We start from the raw sequence: 14629 nt of genomic DNA, 5'->3' as shown, positions 1-14629 counted from the left end.
CCTTGTTGATCTTTTGCTTAGACGATCTGTCCATTTCAGTGAGGGGGTGTTAAAGTCCCCCACTATTATTGTATTGTTGTCAATGTGTTTCTTTGCTTTTGTTATTAATTGCCTTATATAATTGGCTGCTCCCATGTTAGGGGCATAGATATTTATAATTGTTAGATCTTCTTGTTGGATAGACCCTTTAAGTAAGATATAGTGTCCTTCCTCATCTCTTATTACACTTTTTGGTTTAAAATCTAATTTGTCTGATATAAGGATTGCCACCCCAGCTTTCTTTTGGTGTGCATTAGCATGGTAAATGGTTTTCCACCCCCTCACTTTCAATCTGGGGGTGTCTTTGGGTCTAAAATGAGTCTCTTGCAGACAGCATATCGATGGGTGTTGTTTTTTAATCCAATCTGATAGCCTGTGTCTTTTGATTGGGGCATTTAGCCCATTTACATTCAGGGTAACTATTGAAAGATAGGAATTTAGTGCCATTGTATTGCGTGTAAAGTGACTGTTACTGTATATTGTTTGTGTTCCTTTCTGGTCTATGTTGCTTTTAGGCTCTCTCCTTGCTTAGAGGACCCCTTTCAATATTTCTTGTAGGGCTGGTTTCGTGTTTGCAAATTCCTTTAGTTTTTGTTTGTCCTGGAAGCTTTTTATCTCTCCTTCAATTTTCAATGACAGCCTAGCTGGATATAGTATTCTTGGCTGCATATTTTTCTCATTTAGTGCTCTGAATATGTCCTGCCAGTCCTTTCTGGCCTGCCAGGTCTCTGTGGATAAGTCTGTTGCCAATCTAATGTTTCTACCATTGTAGGTTACAGATCTCTTCTCCCGAGCTGCTTTCAGGATTTTCTCTTTGTCTCTGAGACTCGTAAGTTTTACTATTAGATGTCGGGGTGTTGACGTATTTTTATTGATTTTGAGAGGGGTTCTCTGTGCCTCCTGGATTTTGATGCCTGTTTCCTTCCCCAAATTAGGGAAGTTCTCTGCTATAATTTGCTCCATTATAGCTTCTGCCCCTCTCTCTCTTTCTTCTTCTTCTGGGATCCCAATTATTCTAATGTTGTTTCGTCTTATAGTATCGTTTATCTCTCGAATTCTGCCCTCGTGATCCAGTAGTTGTTTATCTCTCTTTTTCTCAGCGTCTTTATTTTCCATCATTTGGTCTTCTATCTCACTGATTCTTTCTTCTGCCTCATTTATCCTAGCAGTTAGCGCCCCCATATTTGATTGCACCTCATTAATAGCCTTTTTGATTTCTACTTGGTTTGATTTTCGTTCTTTTACTTCTCCAGAAAGGGTTTCTCTAATAACTTCCATGCTTTTTTCAAGCCCAGCTAGTATCTTTAAAGTGATGATTTTGAACTCTAGATCTTACATTGTACTAATGTCCGTATTGAGTAGGTACCTGGCAGTCAGTACTACCTCTTGTTCCTTTTGTTGAGGTGATTTTTTCCATCTTGTCATTTTGTGCAGAGGAGAATAGATTAATGAGAGAACAAAATGCTAGCAGGGTAACAACGTCCCCAGAAAATATACTCTAAACAAATCAGAAAAGACCTGAAGCAGTGGGAAAAGAAAGGGAAAGAGAGAAAAAAGAAAAAGAAAGAACAAAAGAAAAAAGAAAAAGATAAAGATAAAAACAAACAAAAGCAGAACAAAACAAAACAAAACAAAAACAGAATGTGATCAAATATGATCAGGCTGGATTATAGATCAGTGCCACACACTAGATTTTGGGTGTATTTTGGTCTGTAAAAAGAAAGTCCCTCCCAAAATTTTAAAGAAAGAAAAACTTATATATGTACAAAAATAAGGGTTGATATGATGAAGGGATGGAATATGACTGTAAAGATGGAAATTATAAAAAATTTTAAAAAAGGATTTGATAAGTTGTTTGAAAAAAGAAAGAAGAGGATTAAAAAAAAAAAGAAAGAAAGAAAGAAAAAAGGGAGAGAATGTGATCAGGCAGGGGAGTAGGAAAAAACCATACACTAGAGATTTAGAGTATATTTTGATCTGTTAGAAGAAACTATCTCAAGATTTTAAAGAGAGAACAACTTATATATATATGCCAAAAATACGGGTAACTACTATGAAGGAATAGAATATGACTTTGGAAATGAAAAATAAAAATGTTTTTTTTTTTAAAAAAGGGATTGATAAGATGTTGGTTGAAAAAGGGAAAAAGAAAAATTCAAAAAAAAAAAAGAAAGAAAAAAGAAAAAAAGACAGTTAAAAAAAATAATTAACTTTGAAAGACTAAAGAGTCATGGTAAAAAAGCCATGAATTCTATGTGCAGTATTCCCCTAGCGCTGGAGTTCTGCCGTTCTCATTGATCGGTAAACTTGGTCTTGGCTCACTGTTCTCGCTGATCTTCTGGGGGAGGGGCCTGTTGCCGTGGTTCCCAAATGTCTTTGCTGGAGGCAAAATTGCCCCGCCCTTGCCGGTCCGGGCTAAGTAATCTGCTTGGGTTTGCTCTCGGGAGCTTTTGTTCCCTGCAAGCTTTCCGTACAGCTTTGGAGGCGGAGAGTGAAAATGGCGGCCTCCCAGTCTCCGCCCCGGAGGAGCCGAGAACTCGGGGTCCCGCTCCTCAGCGAGCCCCCAGAGAAAAGCAGTTAGTCACTCCCGTCTCCCCGGTCTCCGGCCACACTCCGCGCTCACCCGGCCTGTGACCGCGCCTTTCTATCTGGCACCCGACCCCGGGTGGAGTCTCCAAACCCAGCAGATCCCCGCGGTGCGCTCCCTCACCTCTCCTCCCGGGGGAAGAAGGTGAGTCTCCCCGGATCTGCCGCTTGTTGGGTCCCTGCTGGAGGAGCAGTGGCCCGACTGTGCCGCGGATCACGGTTTATGGCAACCCCGAGCTGAGAGCCCGCGCCTGGGCTCCGTCTCTGCAGCCGTCTTCCCTGCTCCGATACCTGGGAGCTCTGCCACACTCAGGCACCCCCGGTCTTTCTGTGACCCCGAGGGTCCTGAGACCACACTGTCCCGCGAGGGTTCCACCCCCCACTTCGCCACCAGAGTGACATCCCTCAGCGGAGCAGACTTCTAAAAGTTCAGATTTTGTGCTCCGTGGCTCTATCACTTGCCAGAAGCGGCGGACGGAGGCCCCTCCCCCGCCGTCTATCCTCCCAAATATCGCCTCAGATTCACTTCTCCGCACGTCCTACCTTCCAGAAAGTGGTCGCTTTTCTGTTCAGAGAGTTGTTGCTATTCTTTTCTTCGATCTCCTGTTGAGTTTGTAGGTGTTCAAAATGGTTTGATCCCTGTCCAGCTGAATTCCTGAGAGGAGACGAAATCCAGGTCTCCTACTCCTCCGCCGAAAAAGATTTTTTAAAAAGGCATTGATAAGGTGTTGGTTGAAAAAGGGAAAAAGAAAAATTCAAAAAAAATAGAAAAAGAAAAAGAAGAAAATTTTAAAATTAACTTTGAAGACTAAAGAATCATCGGGAAAAAAGCCATGAATTTTATGTGCTGTATTCCCCCAGTGCTGGAGTTCTACCGTTCTCGTTGATCAGTTAAACCTGGTCTTGGCTGGCTCTTCTTGCTGATCTTCTGCGGGAGGGGCCTTTTGCAGTGATTCTGAAATGTCTTTGCCTGAGGCAGAATTCACCAGCCCTTGCCAGGGACCAGGCTAAGTAATCTTCTCGGGTTTGCTCTCGGTAGCTTTTGTACAGTTTTCTGTACAGCTTTGGAGGACGAGAACTTGGGACCCCACTCCTCAGTGAGCCCCCAGAGAAAAGCAGTCAATCACTGCCGTCTCTCTGGTCTCCAGCCACACTCCATGCTCACCCGGCCTGTGACCGAGCATTTCTATCTCTGGTACAGGACGCCGTTTGGAGTCTCCAAACCCAGCAGATTCCTGCGGTGCAATCCCACGCCACTCCTCCCCAGGGAGGAAGGGCAGTCTCCCCAGCTCTGCCGCTTGTTGGGTCCCTGCTGGAAGAGTAGTGGCCTGACTGTGCCGCGGATCACGGTTTATGGCAGCCCCGAGCTGAGATCCCACACCTTGGCTCCGTCTTTGCAGTCAGCTTCCCTGGTCTGATACCTGGGAGCTCTGCCGCACTCAGGCACCCCTGGTCTTTCTGTGACCCTGAGGGTCCTGAGACCACACTGTCCCAGCAACGGTTCCACCCCCCGCTTAGCCACTGCAGCAACATCCCTCAGTGGAGCAGACTTCTAAAAGTTCCAATTTTGTGCTGCGCTGCTCTATCACTTGCCGGTAGCTGGCTCCCTCCCACCGTGGTCTGTCTTCCCAAGTATCGCCTCGGATTCACTTCTCCACACGTCCTACCTTCCAGAAAGTGGTCGCTCTTCTGTTCATAGAATTGCGGCTATTCTTTTCTTCGATCTCCTGTTGAATTTGTAGGTGTTGAGAATGGTTTGATAGCTATCTAGCTGAATTCCTAGGACCAGACAAAATTTAGGTCTCCTACTCCGCCATCTTGCTCTCCTCCGAAGGCATCCATTTCTTCCAGGGTCCTCAATATTAGGATATAGCTGTTGGTAATAATTTCTAATAATTGTTTTTATTTCCTTGGTGTTAGTCATTATCTCTCCCCTTCATTCATAATTTTATTAATTTGGGTCCTTTCTCTTTTCTTTTGGATAAGTCTAACCAGGGGTTTATCGATCTTATGGGAGATCTTCTTTCAAAGAACCAGCTTCTAGTTTCGTTGATCTGATCTACTTTGTTTCTGCTTTCTAATTCATTGATCTCTGCTCTAATCTTAATTATTTATTTTCTAATGTGTCGCTTAGGCATCGTTTGTTGTTTTTTCTCCAGTTCTTTAAGATGTAAAGTTAGTTGATGAATTCGGGATTTTTCTCTTTTTTTGCGTGAGGCTGGGATGGCTATGTATTTCCCTCTTAAGACCGCCTTTGCAATATCCCATAGGTTTTGGACAGATGTGTTTTCATTCTCATTGGTTTCCATGAATTGTTTAAGTTCTTTGATTTCCTGGTTGACCCCAATCATTCTTGAGCAGAGTGGTCTTTAGCTTCCAAGTATTTGAATTTCTTCCAAATTTTTTCTTGTGATTTGAGTTCCAGTTTCAAAGCATTATGGTCTGAGAATATGCAGGGAATAATCTCAGTCTTTTGGTATTGGTTGAGACCTGATTTGTGGCCCAGTATGTGGTCAATTCTGGAGAAAGTTCCCTGTGTGCTCAAGAAGAATGAGTATTCTGTTGTTTTGGGGTGGAATGTTCTGTATATATCTATGAGGTCCATCTGGTCCATTGTGTCATTCAAAGCTCTTGTTTCTTTGTTGATTTTCTGCTTAGATGATCTGTCCATTGCTGAGAGTGGAGTATTGAGGTCTCTTACAATTAACGTATTGTTATCAATATGACTCTTTATTTTGGTTAACAGTTGGCTTATGTAGATGGCTGCTCCCATGTTGGGGGCATAGATATTTACAATTGTTAGATCTTCTCATTGGATAGACCCTTTAAGAATGATATAGTGTCCTTCTGTGTCTCTAACTACAGTCTTTAGCTTAAAATCTAATTTGTCTGATATGAGAATTGCTACCCCAGCTTTCTTTTGATGTCCGTTGGCATGGAAGATGGATCTCCATCCCTTCACTTTCAGTCTGAATGTATCTTCAGGTTCAAAATGAGTCTCTTGTAGACAGCATATGGATGGGTCCTGTCTTTTTATCCAATCTGCAGCCCTCTGCCTTTTTATGGGAACACTTATGCCATTCACCTTCAGAGTGATTATTGAAAGATATGAATTTATTGTCATCATGTTGCCTGTGAAGTCCTTGTTTCTATAGATTGTCTCTGTAAATTTCTTTTCTATATCACTCTTGGGGTCTCTCTCCTTTTATAGAACCCCCCTTAATATTTCTTGCAGGGCTGTCTTAATGGTCACATATTCTTTCAGTTTCTGCCAGTCTTGGAAGCTCTGCATCTCTCCATCCATTCTCAATGACAGCCTTGCCGGCTAAAGTATTCTTGGCTGCATGTTCTTCTTATTTAATACCCTGACTATGTCTTGCCAGCCCTTTCTGGCTTGCCAGGTGTCTGTGGATAGGTATGACGTTGTTCTGATGTTCCTCCCTCTGTACGTAAGGAATCTCTTCCCCCTAACTGCCCTTAAGATGGTTTCCTCGGTTTTAAAGATTTGCAAGTTTTACTGTTACATGCTGGGGCTTTGGTCTGTTTTCCTTGATCTTGGGAGGGGTCCTCTCTGCCTCTAGGACACGAATGTTTGTTTCATTCCCCAGATTAGGGAAGTTCTCAGTTACGATTTGCTCAAATATATCTTCTAGTCCTCTCTCTCTCTCCACCCCCTCAGGGATCCCAACAATTCTGTCATTGGAATGTTTCATGGTGTCACTTATTTCTCTAATTCTGTTTTCATGGATTTTAAGCTGTTTCTCCCAGGCCTCCTCTTTTTCCATCTTTTCTATCAATTTGTCTTCTAGATCACTAATTCGTTCTTCTGCCTTGTTTACCCTAGCTGTTAGAGTATCTACATTAGATTGGATCTCATTGATAGCATTTTTTAAGTTCTGCCAGTTCAGCTCTCATTTCTGCCCTTAGGGACTTTATGTTGCCATTAATCTATTTCTCCATTCTAGCTATCGTCTTTATAACTGAAGTCCATTTCCAACATCTTGCTTATATCTGTATCCATTTGTAAATCTGTGGCAAAAGTCACAGTCTCTTGAGTCGTTCCTATTTTGGGGGGGTCCTCCTAGTCATTCTATTGAGGGGTGGTTGAGGGAATATACAGAGTCCAAATTATTCACCACAACCCAAGTGAGATGCACCTGTTTTATAGGGGCCGTAGTATTGTCGGCCTCTTGTTCTCCCAGCCTGTCTTCCAGGGGAGGGACCTGTCATGCAGTTACTCAGGCAACCCTGTTTGGGCAGAGTTGCCCTGCCCCCTGTGGTGGGGGGGGAATTGGGCTCAGTGAAAACCGGTTTTTTGGGGCTTTTGTTGTCTGTTGGCTTTCCCTGGTGGCTTCCCACGTCTCTTCCGAGAGTCAGAGCAGAAGAGACCGTTTCCAACCCTCTGCCTTAGAAGAGAGAGATCGCAGTCTGTTCTTCAGTGAGCTCTCCAGGCCAAGCCATCTCCGTTTCTGTCTGTGCTGCTAAAAACGGCAGCATCGTGAGTTGTGTGCCCCTCAGCGGTGCTCCCAGCTCTCCCTTCCAAGTCCAGGCACATCTTTGCCCTTCTAAAACCACCAGCCACCCCCAGTTCTCACATGTGGCCCCCCCACTCCAGGTTTCAGTCCAGGGGGCTGCCCTAAAGTCCTTTCCCCACCTCTACCGGTCTGTGAGTCTGTGCCCCGTCCCCAGCACCAGAGGCTTTCGTGCACTGATGGTGCAGGATCCTAAAGGCTCCCTCCCCCTTCCATTTATCTTCCGATATCTGCCCGCGGAATCACAGCTCCCCGGATCATACCTCGAAACCAACTGCCTGCAATATTCTGTTTGTAGAGATTCAGATATATCTTCTTACATCTCATTCTGATTTTGTGGGTGATCAGAGTGGTCTGGTAGATATCCAGCTCAATTCAGGGGATCAGTTGGAATAAGTTCCCCTACTCCTCTGCCATCTTTTCCTCTCCTTCCTTGCCAATATATCTTTAGCATGGATTCCAAAACATAATTCAAAAGGTAAATGCGTTTGTAATTTTGCCAGCTTTCACCGCATCCCTTTTTTGGGGGCTATAATTTTTTGCATTTCCTCAGCAGTGTACAAGAGTGCCTGTTTCATCACAGTCTTGCCAGTAGAGTATATTGTGATTTTTTCCAATTTTATAGGTGAGAAAGAATTTCTCAGTGTTGCTTTAATTTATATTTCTCTTATTACGAATGAAATAGAGTATATATTCATATATTTAAAGCTCATTTGCATTTATTTTCAGTAAACTATCTGCTGGCCCGTTTTTATAATCAGATTTTGCTCTTTTTCTTTTCCTCTAACTCCTTTTAGCTTTCTCTGTAAGAGTTTTAAGGCTGTGCATCTCTGCTGTGCTCACTATCAGGAAGCTCCTCAAAAGAATTTAAATCTAAGATAGTGCCCAAATAAATATTACAGAAGCCCATGTAGCATTTAATAGTTTCCTGAGCCTTAAAATTTTATGACTGAATTACCTTCTAAATCGAACATTTTTGCCCTGGTTAATATTTAACTACTGAGGAGCAGGATTTTAGAACTGGAAAAGGATTTTAATGATCCTTGAGTCTTAACCTCATATTTTTGTAGGTGAGGAAACTAACTCTGTATTCTTGGTTTATAGACAAAATCTTACAGATGATCATTCAACTATCTTATATTCCAGATGAGAATATAAAGGGCCAGATGAATATATCTCTGTATAGGAGATAGGAATGGCAGTTTGTTACTAGGAAGAGACTAGAATTTTTAAATTGTAACTCCTGAGTTTCAAATTCTGGAACTGTGATCATCTTCAGGCCTGAGACTATCCCAAAGCCTTCCAGATGTTTTCTAAAGAAATCAGATTTGAAAGTAAATGAAAACAGTTCTTAATGCCTAAATTTGGCATGAAGATTTCTGGGGACGAGTACCATAATATGGTTCATGTACAAATGCTTCCTGTATTTCATGGTTTTTATGTATAATAATCTTTAAAGTTATTTATAGTCATTGGTGTTTATTTTGCTTGTTATGTGGGTAGGCACTCGTAAAATATTTGTTCAAAGCAGGGATGTTCATATAATTTTCTTTTTTTCTTAGGAGTTCATGTGTCACACAATTAGCCCTTTTGGAAAGGGTGTACAGAATGTTCAAGAGGGACGACCTACTTTCAAATGTTACTCGCCAAGCGTTTGTAGATCGCTCCCTTCTCACCCTTTTGTGGCATTGTAGCCTGAGTGCTTTGAGAGAATTCTTCAGCAAAATTGTGGTGGATGCCGTTGATGTGTTGAAGTCTAGATTTACAAAGGTATTGTACATCTATTATTAAATGTAAAATTACTAAGAATTGACAAATCTCCTTGATCGGTGTCCTTAAAAATTGCAGTGTGTTCACTCAGAGGATCTTTAGTGCTCAAGGAGTGTTACCTCAACAGTTTGATAACAATCTGTAGTTACATGGTTCTGCATTAGGTTCCTGAGGGTGCTGTAAGAAATTACCACCAATGTGGCTTAGAACATCAGAAATTTATTCTCTTTTCGTTCTGCAGGCCAGAAATCAGCATCCTTGGGCTTCAGTGAAGGTGTTGCAAGGCTCCAGAGGCCCGAGGGGCAAATCCATTTTTTGCCTCTTCCCGCTTTTGGTGGCTGCCAGCATTCCTTGGCTTGTGGCCCGATCACTCCTCTCTTTGCTTCTATGGTCACATTGCTCCTCCTCTTCTAATTGCTCTCTGCCTTCCTCTTATAAATATATGATTGCATTTAGGACCCACTTAGATAATCTCCCCATCTCTTTACTTGATTTTATCTGTATAATCCTTTTTTATCATATAAGGTAACATTCACGGTTCCAGTGATTAGAACATGGTTATTTGTAAGGGGATATTATTCAGCTGAATACAGTCTACCTGCACCAAATATTCCCACTTGCAAAATACATTTATCCCATCCCAATATCCCCCAAAGTCTAAATGCATTACCTCATCAACTTTTAAGTCCAAAATTGTGTCTGAATATCATCAGTTCAGAGTCCTAACTTTCATCATTTAAATCATAATGAATCAGATATGGGTGGGATTCTGGGTGTGATCTGTCATGGGGCAAAGTTCTTTCCATTTGTGGACCTGTGAAACTAGAAGACAAATAATGTGTTTCCAGAAGACAGTGGTTCAACAGGTGGGATGACTATTATATTCATTCCTGTTCCAAAAAGGAGAAAATGAAGTAAAAAAGAAGTTAGTGTTCCATAGCACTTTCAAGGTCCAGGCAGGCAAATTCTGTTAGGTTTCGAGACCCGGGAATAATGCTTTGTTGCTTAATGTTCTGCCCCTGGACCAAAGTCTCCATTCTTGGAGTCATTCTTCTTTTTTCTTGAAGGGTAGCATATATTTGCAGCTGAGTAGTTTTATCAATCTGTTTCTTGCCTGTAGAATTCAGGGAGTACAAGAGCCTTTTTTTTTTTTTTTTCCCCATTTCATTTTGTCTCTGTCCCTTTCAGTCCAAGCTGGTGGTGTTCCTTCTGGTATGATGTTCTCAAAAACTATAAAGCTCTCCTATTTGTGTCTTGGAGGTTTACTCCATTAGATAAGAGAGTCCTCCACAGATCTTTGATGGATAATGGCATCTCTGTTCCTGGTTCTGCTGAAATGGTTGAGGGCATCCATGAGTACCATGCTTAATTTCTTCAGCACTAGCTCAAGATTGTCCAGCCACATCCTTGTTCTCTCCAGAGCCACTTTTCTAACAGTGAATCTCCTAATGTTAGCATCTTTTACCGTCTGGGTAAGCTGAGAATTTCTCAAGTCATCACATTTTGGTTCTTTTTGCTCAGTAGTTCTTAACTCAATTTATGTCTTGCACCTCACATTGTATTATAAGCAGCAAAGAATTGGAAGCTGACAGCACCTTCAACAAATTTGCTTGGAAATTTTCTCAGCTAAATATTCAAGTACATGGCTTACAAGTTCTGTTTTGTGTGTAACTATAGAACACTTACTCAGCTAAGTTTTCTGCCACTGTAAAACAAGGATCCTCTTTCCTAGTTTCCAAAAATATGTTATTTCCTTTTGAGACCTCACTGGTAACTACTTTAACATCCAATTTCTACCAAAAATGTGTTTATGATGATTGAGATGTTCTATAAGACAGTTTTAGCTTTTTCTGCCATGCTTTTCATTTCCTTCTGAGCCCTCACCACCAGTGCCTTCAGTGTTGGTACTTCTACTAGCAGTCACTATAGGCAGTTGGCTTTTTCTGTCTTGCATGGCAAATTTCTTTTAGCCTCTACCTATCATCTGTTTGTTAGAGCAGATCCAACTCTTGATACCAGAATGTGTATTAGTTTCCTGAATCTTCAGTAACAAATTACCATAAGCTTGGTGGCTTAGAACACCAGAAATTTATTCTTTCCCAGTTTTGGAGGCCAGAAGTCCAAAATTAGTTTCACTGAGCTGAATTTATGGTTTTGTCATGGCTACGCTTGCCCCAGCATCCCTGAATATCCACTCCTTGCCTCCTCCAGCTTCTGGTGGCTACTGGCATTCCTCAGTATGTGGCTACATCATTCTGGCCTCTAATTCTGTCATCACGTTGCCTTTTCCTGTATGTCTTATCCCTCTCTCTGTCCTCTTACAATATTACATGTGGTTTCATTTATGGCCCACAGGAACAACCCAGAATTGTCTCCTTATCTCAAGATCCTTAATCACATTCGAAAAGTCCTTTCCTGCCTTATGAGATTGCATTCACAGGTTCTAGGGATTAGGATGTGGTATCTTTAGAAACTACTGTAAATAGTTGAACATTTTGTTTTTTAATACATTGAAGTTTCACCTGCTATTGTCATGCCTTCGATAAGATTTTCTGCAAAAGCCCTATACTCATGTCCTAAGTTTACTATTTGGACATTGTACATTACTTCCTGCCACACTCAATATAACACATAAATATTTATACCTATGTTCCTGACCTTGGGTCGTCTCCTATTGAAGTGATTCAATATCTATGTTAAAATTACTTTCTATGTAAAGAGCATTGAATATTAAATATATTTAATTGAATATTTAATATATTCAATAAACTATTTTTCGTGTTTCGTAAGACCAAAGATAATCATCTGTTACCTTTTCTTAGCTAAATGAATCTATCTTTGATACTCAAATCACCAAGAAGATGGGCTATTATAAAATGCTAGATGTGATGTATTCTCGTCTTTCAAAAGAGGATGTTCACTCGAAAGAATCTAAAATTAATCAAGTTTTCAACGGCTCGTGTGTTACAGAAGGAAATGAACTTACAAAGACACTTATTAAGTAAGGTTTTAGTTAACTTTGTTATTTGATTTGTATTTGATTTGTTGTATTTGATTCGTTAATATTTTTGATGCATATATTTTTATGCTTGCATATAATGTGAATAAAGGGTTAAGTTTGTTTAAATACCAGTTTTTGTAGTTTTCTTGGTTTTTTTCTTATGTACAAACTACTTAGATAGACTTTAATGTAGCAGGTTATTGGGTAGCATGTTTTATCATGTTTTATCCTATACTCATCTTTTACAAGGAATAAAACTTTTTTCTGTTATTACTGTTTTTTTCCTACCATTTTCCCCCCTTAATAGCTTGATATATTTTTAATGGTATGATTTACAATATGAAGGTATTTTATTTTTCCTGACTGCAATTTGAAATGAAAGGAATGGCAGTATGTTCAAGCAGGTATTCTATAAAATACAAAGTAATCGAATACATTTTCTCTAAAACTGGCCTTCTAATGAAGTTCCCTCTTAGCGAATATTGAATGCACACATTGCCATATCTCATTTTGCATATCCCAAACAAGCTTATCCTTACTTTCCTCTTACCCTAATTCTTATTTTATATCCTCTGGGAATGACATCACCATCCATTCATTTGCACCAACAAGAGCCCTGTTTTATTTTTCCTTCTTCATCTCTCTAGTCTCCATGCACACCCTGTCAGTCACCAGATCTGGTGGATTTTATCTCCTCAGCCTTCCCAAGACTGGGGCCCTTCTTTCATCTTCCTTCCTTCATACAGTGTTGTAGCGCCTGGTGTTCTTTGGTGAACCACTGCAGTGCAGTCTCCTTCGTAGTTATTCTCCCCACTCCTGGGCTTGTCTCTCTCAGTTTTTCCATACTAATACCTCTGCAGTATGAACCTGATTGTTTCATTCTCCTACCTAAAACATTTCAGACTACCTAAAACACTTTAAAAGAACTTCATCTTCAGTATCAGGGACCAGCAAAATTTTTCTGTAAAGGGCTTGCCTGGTAGTAACTGTTTTCAGGAAATGCGTTTCGTAAGGGTACTCACCTGTCAGGCTGTCTGGTCTCTTGCAACTACTACACAGTACTGGAAAAGCAGCCATAAATAATATGTAAGTGAATGGGCATGGCTGTGTTCTGACAAAACTCTTAAAAAGTAGTTGGTCACCTGGGCACTGTTTGGAGACCCCATCCTGCAGAATGAAGTCTGAGCTCCTTAGCATGGCAGGCAAGCTCTTGTAGGAGCGCACCCCTCTCCACCTTGTGCTCACTGCCAGCCACTGCTGTACCCACCTCATCTTCTGTACACACTGTGTGGCTTAGCTTTTACTGTAAGTGACACTCTTCTCTCTGTTCGTAATCCTCACATACATTTTCCCTTTGACTAACTTAGAATTCAAAACACAGTTCTTATAATTTCTCTTAAAACCTTTTGTTGATTCCTTCACCTGGGTTACTATCCATCCTCCTTGCTTCCATCTCTTAACTTGTTGTGCTGGTTGCTGTTGCTATGCTTACCACAGTGTGGTGAAATCCCTGGACGCTGCCTTTGCCTTGAGATGGGCATGGGTTCAGTGACTTGCTTGTCTTTTATTTCCAGTACCTGGTACTATGCCAGACACAAACTTGACACTCAGAAAAGGCTGAACTGAATTGAGATCCTGTTGTCTAGCACTGTTGGGCTTGAGCAACGATTTCCCTGTTACATGAATTAATTTTTAACCTGGATCTACTCTGCAGATTGTGCTATGATGCATTTACAGAGAACATGGCAGGTGAGAATCAGTTGCTGGAGAGGAGAAGACTTTACCACTGTGCTGCATACAACTGTGCCATTTCTGTTATCTGCTGTGTCTTCACCGAATTAAAATTTTACCAAGGTTTTCTCTTCAGTGAAAAACCTGAAAAGGTAGACTTCTGAAATTTTCACAGTTGCTATCACTGTAGGATTTCAAGTTAGACTATATAAATTAAAATTATATCATAATTTGCACATTCTTATAATATTAAAGATGTAGCTCTTATAGTTCTGCATATATATATATACACACACACACACATATATATTAAAGCTGAAGTGCTTCCACGAGTTATTAAGTAGCATTAATTCTATAGTAGCACCAGCAATAAGGATTTCCACTATTCAGATATTTTTATATGATTCTTTGGATTTACAGAACTTGCTTATTTTGGAAAATCTGATTGACCTGAAGCGCTGCTATACATTTCCTGTAGAAATTGAGGTGAGTGAAATTTTTCAGTGGGTTCCTGAGTTTAAAAAATTTACCAAGTACTTATAGAAAAAAAAAAAAGTTATGTTGAACATGTTAAATTCTCAATATTCAAGTCTGCTTTGAACTATAAAATCTGGTAGTTTAATGTAGTTCAGCCCGAGGTATAATCTCAGGCAATTATAAAAAAAATTATCATAACTTGATTTTTCCCTTTCTTAACTAGTAAAAAATAGAAAATGGCAATAAAAGGAGCTATTAGGACATATCCAAGAAGTTGTTTGCTGAGTAAATTCCTCTAGTCAGTGAAATTGAGATCCATCCAGATACAGAATTATAATCCTGTGGCCTGCTTGGGTGATTTGGCAGGATAATGGAGGTGCTGTAAGCAGAAGTCATAGGGATAATTGGAAAACTTGCTGTGGCAAATGTGACAAGCTTGATTTTAGTCACGCTAAGTTTGACATGCCAGCCTCAGCAATTGGTGGGAGGTTGT

General features: G+C 40.6%; 1 protein-coding gene across 4 annotated transcripts in view; it reads left to right on the top strand.

The window, feature by feature from the left end:
- The window catches only part of PRKDC (protein kinase, DNA-activated, catalytic subunit), a 254337-nt gene that overhangs the window by 117307 nt on the left and 122401 nt on the right, over positions 1 to 14629 (top strand). For all 4 annotated transcript variants that reach the window (XM_032421988.1, XM_032421989.1, XM_032421990.1 and 1 more), the window contains 4 exons: positions 8720 to 8927; positions 11750 to 11928; positions 13643 to 13811; positions 14080 to 14145. In XM_032421988.1, the coding sequence (XP_032277879.1) occupies positions 8720 to 8927; positions 11750 to 11928; positions 13643 to 13811; positions 14080 to 14145 (622 nt within the window). The remainder of the gene's footprint in view (positions 1 to 8719; positions 8928 to 11749; positions 11929 to 13642; positions 13812 to 14079; positions 14146 to 14629) is intronic.

This window comes from Phoca vitulina, unplaced genomic scaffold (assembly GCF_004348235.1).
Source record: "Phoca vitulina isolate PV1807 unplaced genomic scaffold, GSC_HSeal_1.0 scaffold25, whole genome shotgun sequence".
In the NCBI taxonomy this organism is placed as follows: domain Eukaryota; kingdom Metazoa; phylum Chordata; class Mammalia; order Carnivora; family Phocidae; genus Phoca; species Phoca vitulina.
Note: the sequence above shows the minus strand (reverse complement) of the source record. Positions and strands in the feature narration are given on the sequence as shown.